At 44.6% G+C, this 25,031-nt stretch overlaps 1 protein-coding gene across 1 annotated transcript; it reads left to right on the top strand.

Moving 5' to 3' along the window:
• Positions 1–24,408, top strand: SDC4 (syndecan 4). The gene is made up of 5 exons (XM_050917481.1): positions 1–160; positions 21,120–21,264; positions 22,502–22,545; positions 22,832–23,021; positions 23,476–24,408. Exons 1-5 carry the CDS (start codon positions 74–76, stop codon positions 23,625–23,627), a joined length of 618 nt encoding a protein of 205 aa, XP_050773438.1. The 5' UTR covers positions 1–73; the 3' UTR covers positions 23,628–24,408.
• Positions 24,409–25,031: the final 623 nt, after the last annotated feature.

The raw sequence follows: 25,031 nt of genomic DNA on the forward strand, positions 1-25,031 counted from the left end.
GGCCGTGGGGTTCGTTCAAGCCGTTTGATCGTGTTGCCACAGCCGCCTGGTTCACTATCGCGACCCGAGCACCATGCAGCTGCTGTCAGCCAGGCACCCTGGGGCGCTCTGCGCCGCTCTGCTCCTCCTGGTAGCCGCCAGCGCTGTCTCCGCCGAGTCGGTGAGTGCCCGTCCGCCCGCGCCGCGGGGTGTCCGGGCTGCGGGGCTCTGAGCGAGGGGGGGCAGCGCTTGGGGGCGGGCTCGGGCCGGACTCCCACTATGTAGGCTACCGGGGTCGGGTCGGGCCGGGCTCGCCGTGACTCGCCGTGTCTCGGATGGTCCCCCACGGTCCGGCGCCAGGGAAGGGCTGGGGAGCGGCCGCGCCACGGCCCGAAGCGGGACAGCCCTGCTAGGAGTCTCTTCCCGTCTCCGTCCCTTGCTGGCGGGGTGCGTGGGTGGGGCAGGAGGCCTCCCCGTCCGGGGGCGGACAGCGACAGCTCTTCCCTTGTCTCATGCGCCCTCCTGCGGCTGCCCCCGGGCGCCAGTATCAGCCCATGGCGCAAATAGCGCCCAGCCCTCCTAGCTGGGTCTGAGTAAGGCTGCCCCAAACCCCGGCTCTGCGGCTGAAATCCCCCTCCTACGGCGCGCCCCGCAGCGGGGGTTTTCCTTTACCGTGTGCCAATCCCCGATTTCCCCTGCTGAGACTCCCCGGCTGCTGAGGGGAAGCCCAGATAAGCGGCTGAGTTTCCTTCACCAAAGGGCTCCCGCACCCATACTCTAGCTGGGGTAAGAGCAGCATTGCTCCAATTCCACCCTCGCTTCATGATCTCGAACTAGATCTAACGCCTCTTCTGGGGGGAGTAATGGATTATAACCCGCCTTGTTAAGAGAAGTGCTGTGCAGGCTTTCCGAGCGCTCATACACCCTATTCTCCTCCCCTCCCCACTCCATCTTTCTGAATGTTTAAACTGTGGAGCCAGGACTCCAGGTTTAGCACCCCCAAATATGCTGTGAGACTTTGTCTTTACCTAACTTAATATCAGATGTGCTGGTGGCAGAAACCTGGCTTTTCCCATCAGGAGGAAATTAGGTTTTTCCAAGGGAGAACAGAAAGGCCTTTCTTTCCACATGATTTTGTGCCTGCTCCTGAACCAATTTGTAGCCATTATCCAGGGAGGGAACATGCTACTTGGCAGGAGGCTTTGAAATAAATACGGCCACGATTTTCCCCCACTTCCATAAAGTCTGGATAGGTGAAAGGGGCAGATTTATCTAAGGCGGTCCCTGTCTTGTGGTTTTAAACTATCCCTAGTTTTGCTGGCATTGTGTGCTGAATGGAGTGGGATGAGGGAGAGTAGCTGATTTCCATCTGAAAATACCCTGATAGGGCTGCGTGGCTTGATGGATATTGAACTACTCACTGTTTATGTATTGAGGACCGATTTCTGTCGACTTGGCTTGCCATTCAAATGGATCTGCTGCTTGCTTTTGCACTGCTATGCTTCCAGATACCATTTTCCTGTCTACCTGACTTTTACTCCCCAGGCTCAACTCCTGTCCTGCTCCCCACTTGCCTCTCTAAACCAAGTTACTTGTATTCTTCTCCGTCCTTACCATGTTATTTTCCTCTGCTGGGTCAGAGACTCCTTTCCTCTCCCTTCTCTGTGCCAACATGGGGTCCTCCAGCTCCTTCTGATTATTCACAAATCTTCCTCTCTTCTCCTCCCATCAGGTGATACCTCATCTGATGCTGACCCTACTTTTTTACCAACCAGCTTACCCATGCTCCTGCCCTGCAGGCTTAGTTTTATCAGCATTAGTCCCATGCCTTACAACCTTTCACCTTCTGCTCACTCGATAACTAATCTACCACAATACATGCTCTTTCTTTTGTGCTCCTTTACCTCTGTGCCTTTCCCTTCTGATTCTGCCTCTGTGACTACTGTGCCCTTGGATGGACCCTGCTCCTCTTGCCTGTCTGTACCCCAGTAGTTCTCTGAGGCTCAGGAGTGAGCAACAGGGATGCTGCAGGTTAGGCTTGAGGTGCAATGGTAGAGTCTGGGGAAAAAGTGGGGAGGAAGAGGAGAACTTCTATATCAAGGATATAGATTAGGATTGGAGAGCAAAGATGTATGGAGATAAAAGTCTGAGGGAAGATGGAAAGGAATTTTTTAAAAAATACCTCAACATTATCATATTTTGAACTTGTAAGGAGCTCAGATACAGAGTGCTGTAAAATGTAATTAGAAGTTGTACAAGAGTTCTACTGGGACTCCTCCTTTTTATGGGCATTAGACCCTCTCGAACTTGCAGAATGAAGCAGGACCCTGTACAAACACCAGGCCTATAGGTAACTCAGAGGGGTTTCTGGCTTCTAACTTTTAATTTTAACAAGTGTCTATGCTCAGATCAGAAGGCATCCTGCTTTGATTCTGGTTAGTAGGGACTGCATTGGGACTAGGGCAATTGCAAGAGATTAGAATATCCTCAAACTAGGTTTAATTGTCCACATTGTTTCACTTGCAGCCTGAGGCTCTGTAGGCAAGTCACTACTTATTACTTTTTGTTCAGTTTCTGCCCTGAAGATCTAATCCAAGTTGCTGGTGGTTTAGCAAGAAAGCTCTCAGGCCAGAATGCATGAAGTGTCTACTCCTTTAACATTTGGCAGCCCACTTTATGACCAGCAAGCCTGAGTGAATTCATCAGATACAAAATCCTTGTCATGGCTGCCATCGGGCTTCCCAGCAACTAAAGCCAAAGCCTAGCACAGGGCAAAAACTCCTTGAGTATTACAGCTTGTGGATGCTCTTTGACCACATTTGGTATGAAATTAACATTGCAACCTAGTGTGCTTGGGGAATATAATGGGCTGTGGATTTGGTAGGCTGTGTCCTAAAGAGTTCAGATGCTTCCAAAGAAAACATTTCTGCATAGCTGTATCTATAACTTCTTATGCTGAGTTTACAGAACACGCAATACAGCATATTGCCCTATGCTTAATTCGTTTGGCTGTATTCTAGTGTTGCAATATTGAATTTATTTACACCACCAAGTTTGCTTTAGTAGAATGTGCCAACCCCCACTGAGGAGCGGTCTCTGGTGATGCACCATCTAGGTTAATGTGGGAGGAGTTGGTCCCTTTTTGTAGTGTTGATACAACATGCTGGATTACACAGCATGTGGCCTGGAACTTTTGTACACCCAATATATGGAGAGGGTGCAGACATATTGCTGAGACTCCACAGGACATGGAGTCTATTTTGTGTTTGTGTAAGGGCAGGGCCTTGAGGGCTGTGTGATCCTGTATGGTGATGGTCCCTCAAAGCCTGTACAGTGCAAGAACCAGAAATGCTTTGGAGCAAGCTCTACCTTCTTTCAAGTGGCATGTGATGCCCCATGTGGCTCTCACTGCAGCCAGGCTTTCTCTGACTGAGGCAGCCTTACCACATGTAAAAGGGCTGAAAATATTCCTGAAAACTCCATGGCATAATTTCTATGCTATGTTTATGTTAAGTAACAGACTGGATCATGTTAACATTATGTAATAGTTAAATGTGAGAACAGTCCTATGAGCTCCATTGGTTTTAGGTACATAGGATCAATCTTTGAGGTGCTGTGCTTCTGCCTTTTAGGTTGGATCATAGCACCATTTCATGTACTAGTTCTGCACTTATAACATCCAGACGATCTCTTTAATCAAGCTCTTATTAAATGGGAGGTGTGAGGGGGGAGAGAGTGTGAGTGAAGCAGGTAGGTAGGTGCTGCTTTTCTACTGCAACACCTGCCTACTTTATTACTAACGCTTCAAAAAAGTGTTAACACTTCACAGAACTCACTGGGCAACTGACTGGCTGAGCTGATGTTTTGTTGATGGTGGTATTTGGAAAGTAATGCAGCATTATTAATGTTTAAACCGGTTTGGCTTGTCCTTCTACCTTCAGTTCCTGAGGCCTGGTCTTTCTGCTCTTTGCCCAGTTTCTCATCTGTCCCTTCCAATCAAATCAAGATATAGCTATCTGCATATATAACTTTATTTTCCATCTGCTTCACCTTCTGACTTGGGCAGGCTCTGGAATGGGTGTGATTTAACTTGTCCAGAACAGTACCTGTCTGACATAGAGCAGCAGACTGTATTACAAAGACTAATGCACCTGGAACAGAGTTTTGAAGGAAAAAGAGGAAATGGGCTCTTGTCACTAAATCAAATGTGTTTTAGTGCGTCTTCTCAAACTAGGAGCTGTACTGGAGGGAATAGACTAGTGGTTTTCAAGCTGTGGTCCATCAAAAGTGGTGTCATTACCATAGATGCCCACAGTTTAGTGCCCTTTTCACGGTGCATCAAATGCAGCATGTGCTCAGCATGGCATTTACAGTTGAATTCTGTTCAGTTAGTGTTTAGTCTAAGACTTCTGTGGTAGGAGTCCTTGGACTACAGGTTGAATTTCCAAAGAGGTCTGCACCACCACTTGAAATTTGTTAGGGGTCTGCAAATGAAAAGGTTGAAAACCACTAGAATAGGCAGTTAGTTGCTTTTAGTTTTTAGCACTTCACAGCAATGTTTCTAATATGCAAATCAGTTACAACCCATAGCGTGGGAGTGATATCTGTATAGTCCCTCAGTTCAGTACTCTGAATACGAAGAACAAGATCTTCATCAGTAGCTTTTAAGCAGGAGTCCCCAGAGCCCTTCCTTGTGGCCCAGAGAATGAAATCCTTTGGAAACTGGCAAGATGGGTCCCTGAGAGGAACTTCTCTCATGAAGTAGTCTCCATGATGGAAGCAGGGGAACAAATTCCTTGCATAAAGCACTTTGCTGAGTCCCCTATTCGAAAAGAGGTCAAGAGGGCTCTTCACTTTTTTAGAGAATTCTAATATTAGTCTTCCAAACCCATTATGTAGTTCTGGTCTCTCAGTTTGAATTCATCCTTGTTAAACATGGAACAGGTACAGAGAAGGGCTTACTAGGATGATCTGAGGAATGGAAAACCTGTTTTATGAAAGAAGACTCAAAGAGCTTGGCTTGTTTAGCCTAACCAAAAGAAGGCTGAGGGGAGATATGATTGCCTTCTGTAAATATATCAAAGGGATAAATGCCAGGGAGGGAGTTCAGTATCAATGTGGAGAAAAGAACAAATGGATATAAACTGGCCATCAGGAAGTTTAGACTTGAAATTAGACGAAGGTTTTCTAACCATCAGAGGAGTGAAGTTCTGGAACAGCCTTCCAAGGGGAGCAGTGGGGGCAAAAGACACATCAGGCTTCAAGATTAAGCTTAATAGGTTTATGGAGGGGATGGTATGATGGGATTGCCTAATTTTGGCAATTAATTGATCTTTGACTATTCTCAGTAACTGGGGTAATAATTAGCGGGATGTTAGATGGGGTGAGATCTGAGTTAATAAAGAGAATTCCTTCCTGGGTGTCTGGCTGGTGAGTAGTGCCCACATGCTCAGGATTTAGCTGATTGCCATATTTGGGGTTGGGAAGGAATTTTCCTCCAGGGCAGATTGGCAGAGGCCCTGGGGTTGGTTTTTTTTTTTTTTGCTTTCCTCTGCAGCATGCGGCACTGGTCACTTGCTGAAGGATTCTCTGTGCCTTGAAGTCTTTAAACCATGATTTGAGGACTGCAATAGCTCAAACATAGGCTAGGGCAGTGCTTCTCAAAGTGGTGGTCCACAGACCAGTGCAGGTCCGTGAGCCATCGGCTGCCAGTCTATGGCGAGTTTCCTCATAAGAGCATTGAATAGGATAACAATATGGGACTGGTCCCTGGCACAACAGGAAAAAAAAAAAATTGGTGGTCCCCCACATCAGATAGCTTGAGAAGCACTGGATTAGGGGTTTATTATAAGAGTGGGTGGGTGAAATTCTGTGGCCTGCGTTGTGCAGGAGGTCAGACTAGATGATCATAAGGTCCCTTCTGACCTTAAAGTCTATTATTATCCTAATACTCTACCTTGTTCTTCTCCCACATTACTGCTAGTGCACCAGGTTCTTGAGGTGGCTGGCAATGGCTTGGCAAAGATACGTGGGCTGTTTGTCTGCTGAAATCCACCTCCAGTCTAGCAGCTGTGAAAACTGTTTATGGCTAGGATACCATGGACTCTTCTGTTTTTTGGGTGGGGAGAGGGGACAATAGCCCTTCCAATGTGCGTGATTTGAATCCATTTCAGGATATGACTCTGCTGTCTCACCCTGCTGTTCCAGCATAGGGTCTAGTGTTGCCCTATTTCTGTCCTACTTCCCAACTGTAAGGCTGAGATTTGTTAACTTGACTTCAAGCCTAACAATGGGAAGGAGAGTGAGTGTCTACCTTCACAGTGCAAACTTCAGCAGAATTCCCACAGCCTGTTTTTACCACACTGCAAACTCTATTGCTGCTGAATACTCTATTGAAATCTCGCTTGCTGCTAGAATCCACTTGGTTGACTCTGAATCCTCAGTTGGTTTGATTCTGTCTTGCTTTTTAAAATAAAATAAATAAGTAAAGTACTCAAATGGGAGAATCTTTGTTTTGCCCTGTACATGGTGCTCACTAAATGCCTGGTGTGATTTGGGCTGGAACTGTATCTCTGGGAATAATGTGGTTATAGTTGGTGCTAGTATCCGTAAAATAAGTGACTTCTGTCAAAATAGCCCCTGTTTCGCACTGAGATGAATTAAATTTTTGTGTAGTGATTGACACCTGGGCAATTCTCTGGTGCGTAACCTTGCATATAATGGACTCCCCCAAACTGGAAAATATCTTCACAGCAGTGTAGAGGTGTGTGACTTGGTTAGCTTTATCCTGTCCCTACAGGAGACTTGCTCTCCTAGCTGATCTGAAAAAGGTTTTTATTCCTTTTGAGTACCACTTTAACCATGTGGGTTTAGCAATGGATTGTAGTTAGGGAAGTAGAATCCCCTATGTTGACACAGTTATACCTGTATACAGGTGCTGACAGAAATAAGCTACATGATGGTACACCTTTTTTCTGTCATCACCCTTCTACTGCTATAACTGTGTCAAACAATAGAGGGTTGTACACTTCCCTAACTACAATATAGTGAAAGCAGCCAAAAATTGTGTAGACCAGCTGTGAGTATATCTGCCCTCTAAACTGTTTCTATCAGTGAGCGAGTGGCTGCTTGCTGAAACCTGGTAGAATGCAGGTCCTTTAGATTAATGCATGAAATGATTAGCACTAGAATGGAGCTGTGGTGGTAAGGCAGGGCTGAGTTCATGAATAGTGAATGGGATGGGGGCAGTGTGTTAAATATGTCACACTTTAGATGTGGTAAGTTACTGCATTGCTGGGCCATAAAAGATCTTACTTGAATGCAGCCGCCTTGGCTTTTTATTGGATTAAATACTTCAGGCTCCCATTTCCAGTTAGGACAGAGTAGGTGAGAATTTTCACGTAGGGTATGGCTACACTTGCAGCCGTACAGCACTGCCGCGGCAGCACTTTGAAGTGCGAGTGTGGTCGCAGCGCCGGCACTGGGAGAGAGCTCTCCCAGCGCTGCAGGTACTCCACCTCCCCATGGGGATTAGCTTGCTGGGGCACTGTTTACACTGGCGCTTTGCAGTGCTGTAACTTACTGCGCTCGGGTGTGTGTGTTTTCACACCCCTGAGCGAGAAAGTTGCAGTGTTGTAAAGCACCAGTGTAGCCAAGGTCTTAGTGTTAAATACATAGCTTAAGTTACATATGTAGAATCTAATGTCTCTTTGTCATACAGATGAGTTGCTGAAGCATTAAAGCAACAGCTGCCTGTGTTCAGAACTTCTTATTACTAATAATGTAGAGATTGCGTTCTAATTTGGACTTGTGGAAGTCACACTTCTAAAACAGAAGCTTGTTGGAGTCTGAAAATTACTTTTGCTAAGGCAGAAGTTTGCTGTGGTTCTGTAAGCCTCTTGTCAGCACTTGAGTAATAGTTTTGTTTCTCTTCTGAGAATCAGTGACTCAAACTTTCCTTGATGATGCAGTTCTGGAGTGTGAGGAGGAGTTGAATTTTCTGGAGAGGTAGCAATTCTTTAATTAACAAAACAACCCCCACCCTCTTTCTTTCTTTGCTGTGAAGACACCCTGTGTCTGAGGCTATCCCAGCTGGACAGATGTATTGTATTATGAGTATGTTTTCAGTCTATAACATCAGGTTCTGGCTACTTCTGATGACTAGAGACTGAATTATTGGACCAATGGCTTGATGTAGTGTGGTGGGAGGAAGATGTACCTAGAATGATGGACCATTGTTCAAATTTGATAAGGCTAAATTGCAACTCCTAAATGGGATTTCTTCTCCCTGTCTGACCTTTTGGAATTAGGAATTTGATTAGCACAGCACGCCCTCTTGGCCCTGTGATTGGAGTCCCCAGTCTCGTTAGAATAGGCATCTTTTTTTTCTTAGGATGGTAAGGATTCCAATTTTATTTCTGAGTCCATTTAAAAAGTGTGTTTCTACTTGTGATGGTAGGTGGGGGAGACTTCATTTATATGAGGATTTTTTCCAAGAAAAGAAAGATTTATTGCAAATTGAAATGCATACTGGATACAGAGTATTCTCTCTCATGCTCTGAAGCCCCTTTTATAGGAGGCTGTTTATACACTCTGTCTTGGCACTAATTCTAACTAAACTAAAGGCCAAGCCTGAGAAACTGTTGTATAAACATTACTACTGTTAATGTGCCTTGTCATTGCATGCTGGTAACTAAATGCCTTGTTAGTGCTGTGAGGTTCATGGATTCCAGAAGCCAAAGAAGGGGTGAACAATAAAATGTTCTGGTCTTCTAGATTACTACCATGCATTTAGAAAGACACTGCTGTCATAAACAGATAGCTAAGGGTTAATGTCTCTTTCACCTGAAGCACCTGACCAAAGGACCAATCAGGAAACAGGATTTTTTCAACTCTGGGTGGAGGGTTTTTTGTGTGTGAGTCTTTTGTTCTGGGTCTTCTGCCGGAATCTCTCTCAGCTATGAGAAGGATTTCTATTTCCTGCTTTCTAATCTTCTGTTTACAAGTTGTGAGTACAAATATAGTAAGACAGTAAGGTTTATATTGTTTTCTTTGTATTTACATGGATATAGTTGCTGGAGTGCTTTGAATTCTATTCTTTTTGAATAAGGCTGTTTATTCATATTTCTTTTAAGCAGTTGACCCTGTATTTGTCACCTTAATACAGAGACCATTTGTATGTATTTTTCTTTCTTTTTTATATAAAGCTTTCTTTTAAGACCTGTTGGAGTTTTTCTTTAGTGAGGAACTCCAGGGAATTGAGTCTGCAACTCACCAGGGAATTGGTGGGAGGAAGAAGTCAGAGGGAAATCTGTGTGTGTTAGATTTACTAGCCTGACTTTGCATTCCCTCTGGGTGAAGAGAGAAGTGCTTTTGTTTCCAGGACTGGAATTAGAGAGGATGGACTCCCTCTGCTTAGATTCACGGAGGTTGCTTCTGTGTCCCTCTCCAGAAGCACCTGGAGGGAGGGGAAGGGAAAAGGTTTATTTCCCTTTGCTGTGAGACTCAAGGGATTTGGGTCTTGGGGTCCCCAGGGAAGGTTTTTGGGGGGACCAGAGTGCCCCAAACACTCTAATTTTTTTGGGTGGTGGCAGCAGTACCAGGTCCAAGCTGGTAACTAAGCTTGGAGGTTTTCATGCTAACCCCCATATTTTGGACGCTAAGGTCCAAATCTGGGACTAAGTTATGACAACTGCCCCTCCCCTCCATGCAGATGATGGGAGGTCAAGGAAGGAGGGTGTGTGTGTGTAAAGCTGAAATATTCCTCTGGAGGAGGGGGACAGGGGAACCAAGCCCTAGAATGCTGGGGTGCTGTAAACATGTTTAACTTTAGTAGGTGACTTGCATGATTCTGGGAAAGTGTCAGTACCTGGAAATAGTTAAGATGTGGGCATTAGCTCTCTGGGCCTGGACAAGACCTTAGTGGCGCCTTTCTTAGCTACGCTTAAAGGCTTTTCTGGTTTAACTACACTGTTAATTTAAAAAAAAATCACATCTATGCCAGCAAAACCTTCCTAAACTAACATAGCTAAGTGTAAATCAAACCTAAATCTCTAGTCTCTTGATATGATTAAACTTGCATAGATTGTGGGGAATTGAAACATTTTCGAGGTGCAGTATCAAGATCTCAACTGTACAAACAAGCCTAGATTAGTTGTATGTCTGACCATTTTAGCTCTGTACTGGGCCAGCTAGGAAAGGCACCAAACTTCTGCTGTGTGCATTATTCTCTTTGAAGTCTGATCTCGCTAACACTATTACAAAGGAATATAAAAGTGCAAGACACATGAGCTAATAATGTAATACACACGTATAAGTTTAAAAACAAAAACAAAAAAACAAAACAGCCCTGCAAAATAACTTGTGGGATTGAGTTATGCTCTAGGAAGTTTCTCCATATGTTTCCCTCACATGAGGGAAGAAGACTAAACTTTGGAAAACAGGTAAATTACATTGCATTCTTTGACTCTGGTCTTTTGTATACCAAACTTTGATGATTGAATGAAAATCCCCTGATAAGCGGATACTCTCCTGTTGAGTATCCATTGTGCCTTCACCTCCCTGGGAGAACAGGCATAATGGACTCTTCCCACCCGCACCCTGAATTTGGACACTGGCTGTCAGTGGCTAGCTTTATTTATCCTTCCTTGAGCTGCTTAACTGAATCTCTCTTTAAAACATGAGTAGATCCCTGTGGTGAAGATGCTGAAATTAGACTTTGTAACCAATAGATACTTAAGATTCCAAACACCTATAGCTGGTTCATCAGAAAAGGTTATGATGCTAGTTAATGAGTCCTCTTACTTTTTAAATAGATCCCTGCATGTGCCCATCTGTCATGGGAATTGTACAACCTCTTTTATGGCTCTGTTTGCTAATTATCAGACTATTTTAAAACAAGAAATCCCTGCCAGTCAATTCTTTCTCCTCCTCTTTGTATCTTCTGGAGGGTTTTTTTTAAAGTGACTTGCACACCTAGTCTTAAATAAGGGCTTGGCTACACTGGCACTTTACAGCGCTGCAACTTTCTCGCTCAGGGGTGTGAAAAAACACCCCCCCGAGCGCAGCACGTTACAGCGCTGCAAAGCACCAGTGTAAACAGTGCCCCAGCGCTAGGAGTGCGGCTCCCAGCGCTGTAAGCTAATCTCCATGGGGAGGTGGAGTACATGCAGCGCTGGGAGAGCTCTCTCCCAGCGCTGGCGCTGCGACCACACTCACATTTCAAAGCGCTGCCGCGGCAGCGCTCCGCAGCTCTAAGTGTAGCCATACCCTAAATGTGGGCTCTGTTAGGCAAATGCACGTGGGTCAAAAGCTAACGGAGCCCAGAGAGCATGAAACTCAGAATACAATGTTATCCAGAGCAAGCTCTTGGTTACCTATTGGAACTTGCTCTCCTTGGGTTCTGAATACAGTAAAGCCCTCTTGCTGAAGGCAAACTGACTTCTCTGCTTAGTAATTATAATATATTGCTTCTCTGCTTAGTAATAATAATATATATTGCTGTGGGATTATCCTTTCACTGCAGGGTTGGCTGATGGTGGGGGTGGGGGTAAGCCCCTCATTGCCATGGTATTTAAAACATCACAATAGGAATGTATAGGAGGAATAACAAGTGATTCTATTCTCTTACCACTGTCCACCTGCTAAGGTTCTTGGTAGGGAGCCTGAGGTGGAAATGCAGAAAGACTGCACTGTAATCGAAAGTGAGTCTCCCAGTCTCAGATAACTAGAATATGCCTGCCTACGAACTTGTTCTTGCCCCAGTCTCATTGCCACCGAGATGGTAATTGTCTGCAGAAGTCCTGGCCTGCCATTCTGTCTCTTGCCACTTCCTACTCAGCACATGCTTCAGGATCTAACCTAAAGTTCTGGGTTTATTTTGGCAGTTTGACCTGAGGACACCCTAGCTGAGAAGTTATGTGATAATTTGGGTGTAAAGGTAGTTTTTCCTAGTGAGAGCTGCTGCTTCTTTAAGTATATTGAAGGAAATGCACACTGGCAATTTCTGTCTCCGAAAGCTCCTAGCACAATTGGCTCAGCAGGCTCCAGCCTATTTAAGTGCATGCACGTGCAGGGAAACCTTGATTACTCTTCCTTGGCACTAAAGCCAGAAGGGGCCATCTATCCTGTGAATAATGTGGAGCAAGCTGACTAGCAAACAGTCACCAAAGATGATCAGAGGGCACAGTGAGCCAGCTAATGTGGATTTGTTACAGTAGTTGCAGTGCAGATGAACGCTGATGCAAGATGTGACCTGGATTGAAATGTTTGCTCTGCTCCTAGGCATAGACAAGGTTTCTTCAGTGTCTCTGCTAAGGAGTTTATGTATCTAAAGAGAAGGAGTTTTGGAGTGAGGAAAAGAAGCAGCCTACTTTCTGCTGGTGAGATTTGGGGCTTGTCTACTCTCTGGGCGCTACAGTGGCACAGCAACAATGCTGAAGTGTAGATGTTTTCTACAGTGATAGAAGTGGTTTATCCATCATAATAGGTAACCCACTCCCCTGAGCAACAGTAGCAAGGTCAACAGAAGCATTCTCTCATCAACCTGGCTACATCTACAGCAGGTACTAGACTGGCATAGCTACAGCACTCAGGTGTGAATTTTGCGAACCCCTGAGCAAAATAACTGTCAATCTAAATTTAAAGTGTAGACCAGGCCTTTGTGTTCACCACATACAGAAATGCTCATTAACATGGGGATAACTCTACTACCACAGCGTGCAGGAGCCCTCAAAGTTGGAGTTCAGTCATATGTGACTTTTTCCACAGTAGTAAGCAGTCACAAGACGGAAATCTCTAGAAACTCTTGCTTCTGAAGTGTCTAACAGAGCTCTTAATGGGAGAGGAGGATCTTGTCTGTCTGTGCTTTAAAGGGGCAGATGGCTGGTGGCATACCCCATGGTGCTACAGTGCATCCGTGTTAGAGAAGCTGGAAGGGAACAACAAGTAGCTCTTGTTTTGGAGGTGTTTTGAGCCTGATGTTACTCAAAGCATCTCTTTAGGAGAGAGCAGTCTGGTGGATATTGTAAAATATGCTAAAATGGTCTGTGGTTCAGTATCTGAAGATCACTGAATTCTCTAGAAGGCTCTTCCTGAGGGCTTGTTAAAGTAACTGTCTACTACCCTCCCTTCCAACAAGAGAGACTAGGCAAGCCTGGGCACAGTGGGAGGGGGGCAGAGATGAGTGCCAGTTTGTAAGCATGTGAGTTAAGCTCTGTCTGCACTGCTTTGTCGCTCCCACCCCTTACAACTTATCCTCAGTGCCCCCAGATCATTAGTATAGACAATTGCATTTTAAATTTTAACTATGGTGTCATCTACATCCATTCAAACTGACCAGCTCTAGCCAACATGGTGGTTCAAATGCTGGCAACTGCCAGTTTGTGGTCTACACTAACACTCCCACCATTGTTACCTATGGTAAGAAAGTGTAGACAAGGCTATCAGGAAGAGATTAAGGAAACTGGAGGAAAATCATGCAGATGATGCAAATCAAACAGCACATACAGCAGCAGAGTCAAAAACTGGAGTGAAGGGAATAAAGGGGAAAGGTGGAGTGGGGGGGAGCAAGGCATTCTAGCATTAAAATACATTAAAAATAACAAGACAAGTATAATACACAGTTAACATCTCTTCCAACAGATAGGAGTAGAGAGGAGCCCCATGTAAGTAAATCAGATAGAACAAAGGGCTGTGGTTGGAAATTCCCGCCTGTCCCAGGCTTAGCTCCTTTGTTTTTAGGAACATGGTTTTTGTTTTTTTTGCCTACCTTGTCTTCACAGCTCTTTTAGCACATGTGCGGCAGCTTGCTGGCCTCAGCACTTCCATTACAGCATCAGATTTCCAGTGGTTTACACTTAGTTTGACAAGCTGGATCCCAGCCATGTGTCATGGTAGGACAGATCCATTTTGAAGTAAGCCAAGATTACTTCAACAATGGCTTAATTTCTGGGATTTCCTGATAAAAGAATAGCAACTCTTTGGTGGCCTGGAACAAAGGGCGAAGGGGCAGAAATGAAGTATTTAAGTGAATTCAGTGCTAATGTCAGGACAGCCATGGAGATTTCAGTCAGTCAGGTCACAAGCATCAGCAGTGAAGCGACATGTATGTACTCTACCAGTGTGCCACACATCCCTGCCCTTGAGGGGTTACATCTGGTGCTGACAGTTCACTTCCCATGGTCTAGGTCCTTGGCCTCTCTGCTGACACATCCAGCAAGAGGGCTAATTAGTGTCAGTTGTGATGGCTTTTGTGTAGGCATGCTTCTATTAAACACATTCTTAGAGTACAGGCTCTAGGGCTGGCTTCAGTATCGTGTAAGCCCCATTTTGAGAATCCTTTAATTTGAAATCTAGATGTGCATTTTAGTAATATGACTTCTGCTGCATGTGACATTGTGTCTGGGGAGGATGGGAGTATGCTCTGGTGTCATAAGATAAACAACACATGCCACTCCTTTCCAAATACTCTGATTGAAGCCTCTGAAGTGAAGCCAAGAACAAACACACTAAATGATTGAGTTTTAGGTCGTCTATGTTGTAAGGGCTCTTGTCTCTATCATGAATTCCCAACTAATACTTTGGCCTGTAATGACTCTGTGCTAGTCCCTAAATCCACAAGTACACAAATTGCTGAAGGTCTCCAGGCTATGAGCTGTCTTGGAGGAAGTCCCATATGTTCACTGGCCCCACAAGCTTTAGCATATTCTCGGAACCATTCCAGCCTGTCTGGCTAACTGGAGATTCAACAATCCTCCCTACAACTAAGTTTTTTGTGTGTGAGCAGTTTTCCTTGAGTGGTTACAGTTCAAAAGCCCTAGGCCTCTCTGTGGACAGCTCCAATGGAAAATGTCTGCTCCGTGTGCAGCAGAACTACAAGAAGCAAGGAACTGGCTGGAGAAGAATTCTGAAAAGGTTCAATACCATTATATGAATCCATGATATACCCTCACTTGGCGTACAGTGTTCGAACCTCAGAGCACAGAGTGTTCAGAGATAGCAATGGAAATGACTAGAGGAACACAGTGTTGCATTAAGAGACAGAAAAGATCAGGACTGCGGACTTCAGTGAGGGGACAAGATGGTTCTCCATATAAAATGGTGTATAGAGCAGGTAGATTAGGAACTTCTAACTTCCCCCATGTCTCGTAACACAAGAACAAAGGGACGTTCAATGAAACTGAAAGGTGGCAAATTCAAAACTAGGAAATATTTTCACAGTGCACATTAGTGTGGAACTTATTGCTAGAAGATATTGAGACAAAGATCAAAGCAGAATTCAAAAGGATTAGATATCTATTGTGAACTGGCTGTACTGAGCAGGGTGACTGCTTCAGAGCACAAATCAACTACTGACAAGATTGGGAAGAAACTTCCCATCGGGACAGGCTGGTCCATGATTGTTCCAGTATGGAATGTCTCGCATCTTCCTCTGTCAGACAGGATACTGGACCAGATGGATCCATAGTCTGATCCTGTATGACTTGTTCTCAAATCCACTGAGCAGGAGGAAACTTGCAGCAGGACTTGTCAGATTGGAGTCACTTTCCAGTGGTCATATGAATGGATGTATATGTGTGAGACACACATTCTGTTGAAACTCTGATGAAAATGAGTTCTTGATTTCCTTTCACAGGCCTTGGGTGGCAGGCCACTCCTCGCCCACAGGCAACCTGCCATCCTGAAACATATTCTCACCAGTAACTGCACACTGCACCATAGTAACTCTAGCTCAGGAACCAATCCATGCAACAAACCTTGATGCCAACTCTGCCCACATATCTACACCAGTGACACCATCACAGGACCTAACCAGATCAGCCACACCATCACGGGTTCATTCACCTGCACGTTCACCAATGTAATATACACCATCATATGCCAGCAATGCCCCTCTGCTATGTACATCGGCCAAACTGGACAGTCGCTACGGAAAAGGGTAAATGGACACAAATCAGATATTAGGAATGGCAATATACAAAAACCTGTAGGAGAACACTTCAACCTCCCTGGCCACACTATAGCAGACCTTAAGGTGGCCATCCTGCAGCAAAAAAACTTCAGGTCCAGACTTCAAAGAGAAACTGCTGAGCTTCAGTTCATCTGCAAATTTGACACCATCAGCTCAGGATTAAACAAAGACTGTGAATGGCTTGCCAATTACAAAACCAGTTTCTCCTCCCTTGGTTTTCACACCTCAACTGCTAGAACAGGGCCTCATCCTCCCTGATTGAACTACCTCATTATCTCTAGCTTGCCTGCATATATATATATATATATATACACCTGCCCCTGGAAATTTCCACTACATGCATCTGACAAAGTGGGTATTCACCCACGAAAGCTCATGCTCCAAAACGTCTGTTAGTTTATAAGGTGCCACAGTATTCTTTGCTGCTTTTACAGATCCAGACTAACACAGCTACCCCTCTGATACTAGGTGTTAAAATTAAGAATAGAATTCTTTTACTATTAGTAAATGAGATTATCTGCAAAGGAGCCATCAGACCCACTCCCCATACCTCTGTCTTTGCAGGGTGCAAATAGTTAACTGAGTGCTGACTTGCCTCTCATCACTTCCCGCCCTCTCAAATTTGGCCCAGGTCCATGTTCTTTTGTCCATGTTCTTTTGACTTTCAACTCACTCCTGTTTACTCCTGGGCTTGTGTACACAGTGCTGGGAAACAGAGACCCTGAAGCAAATTATAGGGCTCCATTATCTGGGTTGTTGGAAACGCTATAAAGAGCTCCCTGCACTTCAGATGCCTGGGACCCAGCATGTGCAACCCCTGTCCAACTCACTTTCTACCAGCCTTCAAAGAAGCATGGAGTGAATTCAAACATTGGTGTGTTTGATCAGAGACAATGGCCGGCACTAAAAGTTGATCATGTGCATTTCATGCCCTTGCCCTAGAGAATGTTACTTGTTTTCTGCTCCTGTGAAAGGGCACGTAAACTATGGTAGTGGTGTGTGGGCTGGAGGAGGTGGGCTTGGTTAGAGTTTACCGTTTTTCCTTCTCAGAACTAGTCAGTGGCGGAGTAAAGTTACATGTTAGATGGGGAATTTTGTGGGCTGCAGTGTGAGCAGACTTCAGCAGCTAGTGCTGATCTGGGTTTCTGAAATCAAGCCAAAGCCACTCTGAAATTGGACTCCGCCACCAGAGTGGGGATCAGGTATCACAGCCCTGCCAGCTTCTCAGCCTGAAGCCTTAGGCTTCTTCTACATGAATGATCCATGCAGAGGTAGGGGCCTCCTGTGCATCTTGGCATGTCTAATGTGCTAATCCTTGTAGTAGCTGCATGGATCCTACTGAAGCAGCATGTGAAGGTAAAGGCAGAGTGCGTGCATAGCTGCATGCACTCTGGCTGGCAGCTAAGAAGTAAACCTCTTTTTGCTACTGCCAGGCAGGGAAAGCTCCTGCCCTTTCTCGTCCCTTCTATTCCCCTCCCCCAATGATGTTTGTTAATCTTACTTGGCACTCACGTCACTGTGGGTAAAAGCTGCTTAACATCCAGAAGAAATCCTGGAGCTGGACTTCGGCAGAAGCAACATCCTTCTGTAGTTAAAGGATTCTATTTGCTTGACTTCAGTTGCCAGAAATAGGTGAGGCTGTGCAGTCATTTAGTCATTCTCCCATCATAAGGGTGGCTGAACTCAGTTCCAGCACAGTAATAGCAGGTGGCAGAACAACTGGTCGCAAGCCATTTTGATTAGATGCCAGCCTCCAGCTGGTGACTGCCCCAAAAGTGTTAGGCCACATGTGGCTGTGGAGGACATTTGGCAAGTGTCAGATGCTTTTGAATAGGGGAAGTGGTTCTCAACCTATTTTACCAATGTGTTGTGTGCTGCATCCTGTACTACTCAACCTGTGGGGGACCACTGGGTTATTGACTCTGTACCACATGGGCTGCAAATTCCCATTTGAGAGGGAGTCTGCATACTTGGAAACTGCCTCCTAGGGAAGCCTGTAGAATGTACGTATGTATGTATATGGAGAAGCAGGGAGACTTTCCTCCAGCTTTAGAAATGCAATGTCCCTATTAGACAATGTTAAAGAAACTATAACATTGCACTGTGCCTCTCCCTGAGCCCACAAACCCCATTGGGATCTCTCTCTGAACTGCTCCTGTGTGCCCTGTGCAGGTGTGTATGTGAGGAATGTCGCTGTTCCAGATCTACCCTGCAAAGAGCACAGACACTTCCCTGTTAACTCTTTCCATTCAAGAGTGCTCTGCAAGGTGGGATTTGCACCTAGCCCCAGGGAGGTACCCACGTAACAAGCAGGCATGTTTCGAGTTTGTGTAGGGAGAAACATGGAATGAACTTCACCACATTTACCCACACAGGAAGGAAGTGAGCTGCCCAACAGCACCCCAGGATCTCAAATAACCTCAACTCCACACCCTTAAGAATTTTCAATTGATCTTCTATGGGTAAATGTGTAGAGGTGTAGGTCCCAGTGTAGCTGTCTGGATGTTTTCCAGGAAGTTACTGTAGATGGAGCGTGAGCTTCCCACTTACATTCTCCTGGGCCCAGAGCCAAATGAGCAACGGAATGAAACACTCCATAGAATCTCATTGATTTCTGTGAGTCATTAACTTCATTAGTATTGGACCTCACTCACTCATACACACAGTGTGTATTTTGATGAATAAGCCACTGTGATATCTGAACCTGGTATATTCCAAAGTACCCACTAATAGCAAATGTCTGTCATTCTTATTCATTGTTGGTTTGATCTCATAAGGCAGGTTACTCAGTCCCTTCAGACTCTCTGATCCAGCCTAGTTATCTCTTGAGCCTCCCTTGTTAGGCATTTGCTTTCTGTCTGCCTGATGGCTGTGATTCACCAGTTGTGAGTACAGTCTGGATGAGCTGACACAAAGATGTAACCTAGTACTCACACCTGCCAATATTTGTCTGCTCTGCAAGGGAAAACGTCCTCCACCTATTGCCATTGTACTACATGAAAGCTACTATCTGGGGGACACACCCTGAGTTATTGAGTAGTGGCCTGGTGGCAAATGGGAATCAAACCCTTTCTGTATCTTAATAAAACATCCACAGTCTGGGATGGGAGCAGCAGCTTCATCATTCCAGCTGTGGCCTTTGCTGCAGTACCATTTTAGGGAGCCCTGGTGTCTTGGCTAGCTTCAGATGCCTCCTTTCTAACTAAGGTTGGCATAAAAGTTGTCCTATAAATGACCAGTGATGCTGGGAATGTTTGTTCCAGGCTGTATTTCTAGCTGTCTTAGTTGGGGCATAATGGGAGATGAGGAGTCTGGCAGCAACAGGCTCTTCTTGGTTTTTCAGGATGCTCAGTTGAATGTTTTCTGGTCCCTTTTGACACTGAAGAGGTGGAATGAACCAGAGCTGCCTGAAAAGCTATTGTATCACTGTTCTAGCCCCTCAAATTCAGGATATAAGGAGAAGCTTCTCATACCCTGACAGCAGAGCCTGGTGGCTGGGGCAACCCCAATATCTACAGATGTGGAAGTGGATTGTTGGTGCGGGGGGAAGACCACTTGTATCTGGCCCTGTAATGAAGTTTTTATGGCTATATCTATACTAGCTTTTAGCTCTGCAACCTGTGCCCAGAAGTTGAACAGGGCTAGCTACAGCCATGCCACAGGCCTCTTATTGCAGTGAGACCATGCCTGGGGCAAGGCAGCAGACAGGCTGCTTTCTGACCCCCACCCCACCCCGCCTTGAAGCACTGAGAGTACTTAACACTGATGATGATGATGATGATATGGTTCCAGTAGCTACCAGATAAGGCCGCATTCCATCTGGAGGAAGGGAGGGTGAGCTGCTTTGGTGGAGAACCAACATTTTGTGTTCCTTTCCCTTCCCTTCCCCCCGCCCCCATTTAATCCTGCATCTCCATGCTTGTTACAAGTGGCCAGGTGCCACCAGCCACACTAGTGCTCCCAGCATTTCTATCAGTAGTGAAGCAGAACTGGTGATAGCAATGGGAATCACTAGCAAAATAAGGCTAGTGAAATGTGGTAGTGGCAGCGGCTGTCCGTTCAGTTTGCATTGTACTTCCAACTGTAAGGAAAGGGTTAAATTCCTTAACAAGCAAATGACTTAATGGCTGTGGAATTGTGAATTGCTGCTGGAATTCCACAGCAAACACTGGCTTCTGCCAGTTTGGAAGTGTGGACAGTCCATGATCTCAGAGTTATGGAATCCTTGCCTGGACTGACCCTAAAGGGTCACTAGAGTTATACAGAATAGTTATGGGAACTTGTATAATCATAGTCTGAATCTTCTACCTTCACTCCCTAATCTTCAGAGGCCCAAGCAAAAATGGTTTCTGATTTTAAACCATTGTCAGGCAGTTAACATCCAATTTTTTGGCTGGGCTCCTTTGTATGCCCTGCAGACTGGCTTAAATGTGCTGCTGCTGCCACACTAATGCACATATCTCTGACTGTTAGTCAGATCCCAGTATCATGGTTTTATTTTCAGGTGGGAACTGCTGAGCAATTTGCTTTTTGAATTGTGCACGTTGTTGAGGGGACACTTTTTATACAAATGAGTTCCTGTTTGTAATGCTTTTGATCTTGTGATGTTCCCCAGAATATACAGATTGGGAGGGGGAGCAGACAAATCTCACTTTATCGTACAAAGGTTAAAACTATCTGAATTGGAAATGAAATGAAATAATGATGCTATTAAACATACTGGGTTTGAGATTTTAATGCTACAGTGAGATTCCAAGCCTCTGTCAAGAGCTAGATTGGGTAAGATTCTCTAAGTATATGTCCCACTACTACTCTGCTGCCTATCACACTGAACTTAATCCTCCCTTCTACCTCAAGGGATTCTGCCATGAGCTCTTGCCCAGAAAGCTGTCTTCAGTAAATTCAGACCCTGGTCACTTCATGGGAACCTTCTGAACAGTCTTTCTGGAAATCCCCACTCAGGCTGATCTTTGTTCCTGCTCTCAGAAAACTAGGGGAATTCAGCTCTTTTCAAGCTAGTAAAGATGATGCTTTTAGCTGGGCTGAATTGAACTTCACCAGTTAAATGGTGAAATATTGCTGTGCTGGCTCAACTGATCTGGTTGTTGCTGGCAGCCTGAGAACTGTCTGGGTTTCTGCATAATGTCTAATGCTGGTTTTCCATTCTTAGGTGAGAGAAACTGAGACCATGGACCCAGAGAGGTATGAAGAGGACTATTTCTCTTCTGGAGCCTTGCCAGATGATGAAGATATCAGTGACCTCAGGCCTGACTTGACAGAAGAGAGTGACTGGTTTTCTGGTTCTGGAGATGATGGTATGTAGGCAAGAAATAGCCTTTATATTGGAGTCTTCCTCTGACTATTACATCTTCATAGCTCTGACCTGGCAAAGTTACATAGTCCCCTGAGCCTCATAGGCTCTCTAATGCAGTGGCTCTCAAACTCATTTTTTACTGGTGACCCCTTTCACACAGCAAGCGTCTGAGTGCACCCCCCCTTATAATTAAACACTTAAAAAAAAATATTTAACACCATTATAAATGCTGTCAGTAAAGCAGGGTTTGGGGTGGAGGTTGACAGTTTGCGATCCCCACCCCCCATGTAATAATTTCACAACCCCCTGAGGGGTCCCGACCCTTGTTTGAGAACCCCTGCTCTAATGGAACTTGTAATGGGCTACATGGTCTGTAAAGCTAAGCATAGCAAGTAATTGAGGGATCAACAGAGCAGCCTAATCAAATACCTCCATGTGGTGGCTTGCTTGGATGCAGTACACAGATAGGAACCACAAAAGGGCACCATGCCATGATATGGGACTCATTCTGTCTTCCCTCTCTATAGGGGCATCCAAGTAACTCACCCCCGTAATGAGATTACATGCTGTCTTCAATGGGTAGACAATGCATTACTTAAATTGTTTCCCCCCCTCTTAATACCAAGGGGCTGTAAAGTTTAAATAGTTTGTTAAATCTCCTCTTCCTCGAGCCCCAAGATTTCTGAATCTTCCCACTTTGCCCCTAAAACCAGTGTAGTAGTGAAAGCTCATTAAGTCAGTGTTTTCAGGAACTCTTAATGGCTTTCAAAACTGCTAGCATAAACTAGTTTAAACAGCTCCTTGTTGCCCTTTTTATGTGCACATTGTGTTCTCAAAGGTAAGAAGAAGCTCTGAAATTAGTACCTGGCATGTTCAAACAGATCTGGTGGTTAGTACCTTAGGGATGGGAGTTCAAAAGAGTGCCCTCCTGAAGCCAGCATAGCACACAAGAGCATATTTGCTTTCTGAGCAAATCCTGGTACCCTGCAGCAAGAGCCACTTAATGGAGCTGAAGATTTCTTCTCTGAATGATGCAAGCTCAAGATTGCCTCATGTGGCTTTGTCTAATCAAAACTATGTTTGACTGGTAAAAATACTTACAGATAAGAGGGAACTTTAATCAAAGCAGAGCCCTAGTTAGACATAGCAGCTAGTGCTGCTATAGTGTGCCTGGGCTTTGGGGAAACACTCTGGAAGCAAAGGGAAACTAATTCTGTATTGTTTGCATGTTTATCTAGATGCTGAAGATGACATAACTTCAACCACTGAAGAGAGTCCTATGGTAGGTGGTGGTGTTTGAGCCCAACAGCCCCTCTGTGTGGTATCTGGCCTGCCTGCCTGTGAAAGGCTCTTGTCACCTTAACCCACTCCTCCTCTTCCTCCCACGCCCCCAGCAGCAGCTGGCTTCCACATCCAGTCCACTGGCATAATAAGGTGCTCGCAATGCACTGAACTCTTAAATTACCTCAACTGGCCTGCCATTAAATGGTGTCTGCCCTATCTCTCTTGTTTTTGAAGTGTTTTGTAGCTGTTCGTGACTGGGTATGGTTTGTCTCTGCTTTATTCAGCTCTGGAGTGACAACTATATCCCTGAAGATACTGGTAAGGGGACAAAGGATGTGGATGAAAACCAGGTGGTAGACAATGAACTAACTCCACATAAAGTCTTGCCCCCTGAGGAAATGAACCCATCCAACAAGATTTCCATGGCCAGCACAGCCAACAGCAGCCTCTTTGAGAGAACAGAAGTTCTTGCAGGTAACATCACTGTCCCCGAAGTCTAATGACTCATTAGCCACACTGTAAATGTGGGAGGAGGGGGGAATGAGGATGCCAAAAATGGGGTTGTGTGATTGTTCCACTACTTTAGAGGGCAAGAATGGTGACCAAAAACACACAACCCAGCTGGCTTTGTTCTAGTAAGCTAGTAGGCACTTAGTATTAGGGAAGTGTCTATCCTGCTTTAATCAGAAGAAACTTTTTTTTATCACTCTGGTTTTTAATTATGGATAAACTGGGTGGAAAGTGACTTCTGATCTCTAGATGCCATTTGGACTGAATGTCACTCTCAGCAAGATGGAAGCTTCCAGTAGAAAGCTCCAAAATGCTGCAACTCTGGGATAGATTTCATGGGTTTATGACTAGTGAGGCAGCTTCTCGTAGGGTAGCTGTTTCCTCCTAAATGCTATATTCATTCCATACTCTCTTCCAGCTCTTATTGCAGGTGGGGCAGTGGGGCTGCTGTTCGCTGTCTTCCTGATCCTCCTGTTGGTTTATCGCATGAAGAAAAAGGATGAGGGGAGTTATGATCTGGGCAAAAAACCAATCTACAAGAAAGCCCCAACAAATGAATTCTACGCTTAAAGCTACCAGCACCTTATGCCCCTCTGGGGAGAGAAACTGACTGCTAAAGCATTTGGACCTCAGCTGAGATGCTCCAAATAAATGCTGTCTTGGATCTAATTTCAAAGTGATTTAAAAAAAAAAAAAAATTCTGTGCAACCCTTCCATCCTGCTAAACTAACAAGGGCACACCAAAATGCAAAGCATCTCAGGGGGAACCTTGTCATGGCTATATTGGGGAGGGGGGTGCAAAGGGGAAGAGTGCAAAAGATTGCCAAATTCCTTAGTTTTGGTTGTGTGAAGGGCGTACATAATGTAGTTTGTATGGAAGCCAATTGTGTGTGTTTGCATCCGGTGTGCATCTCTCCAAATTGCCTTGTTTTGTAGAAGTTTTTATTCTATTTCCCCTATAGTATTTGGCCTGCTGCAGGACAGCCACATCATATAAAGCATTTTATAGATAATTCTCTAAATCTCTTACACTACATTGTGCCATTGCCTTATCTGGGAGCAGCTGTGCCCCTGGCTCTGGATGCCCATGAGAGAAATAACATTGTGGCCTAAATGGCCCTTAGGGAGAAGTTTCCTCTTCCTTTTTTGGCCCTTAGTAGGGTCACAATCCACAAAAATCAGGAAAGTCTCTTGGCTCTGAGTCTAACCTTTCCCTGTATCAAGTCTCTTACAGGTGGAGAAATATTACCTTTTAATGTAGGATTTTATAATTTTTTAGTAGGAAAAATAGCCTAATGTTTTATGTTTGTAGAAATGGTTCTGAAATTAAAAATCTAGTTTTTAAAAAAAATTCAAGTTTTTTTTAATCCTTTCAGTTTCCTTTGGCTGGGCATTTCTCTAGATGTATATTGTGTTTTATACAATTCATATCCTGAACTGAAGCAGCATTGACTACAGTATGTTACAGGTTTCTCTTTCTATATAGCAGCTACTGTATGCAATTGATATTTATGGGGATTTTCCATAACTTTTTTTTGGATTTGATTTTTATAGGATTATTTATGGTTCCTTCTCATGTTTTGGTTTTTTCATTTTTATATATAAAACACTAATATAATGAATCTCTCTTATGATTGTCAAAACTATTTAAGCTTTATTCTGTGAATTTTGTAAATTATAAACTGAAGGCAATAACTTCTGCAAGAATTACTGTGTATGCAAAATTGGATTCTTAATACATGATTAAAGTATGTTGTAGGGAAAGATGGGGAATTTTTTAGCCTGTAATATATTGTAATCGGTCCTATAGAGCTATATATTATATATATATTTTTCCAGCAAAGTGTACAAATGTTAAGAATAAAAAGGCTAGAGGTTTTTGGGCTTGTGCAGCCTTACTATGTGTAAGGGAGGGTGTATTGGTCTAGTTTATATGCTACTCTTCGTGCAATGTCTTTTTTTTATATTGAATGC

This window comes from Gopherus flavomarginatus, chromosome 11 (genome assembly GCF_025201925.1).
Source record: "Gopherus flavomarginatus isolate rGopFla2 chromosome 11, rGopFla2.mat.asm, whole genome shotgun sequence".
NCBI lineage: Eukaryota > Metazoa > Chordata > Testudines > Testudinidae > Gopherus > Gopherus flavomarginatus.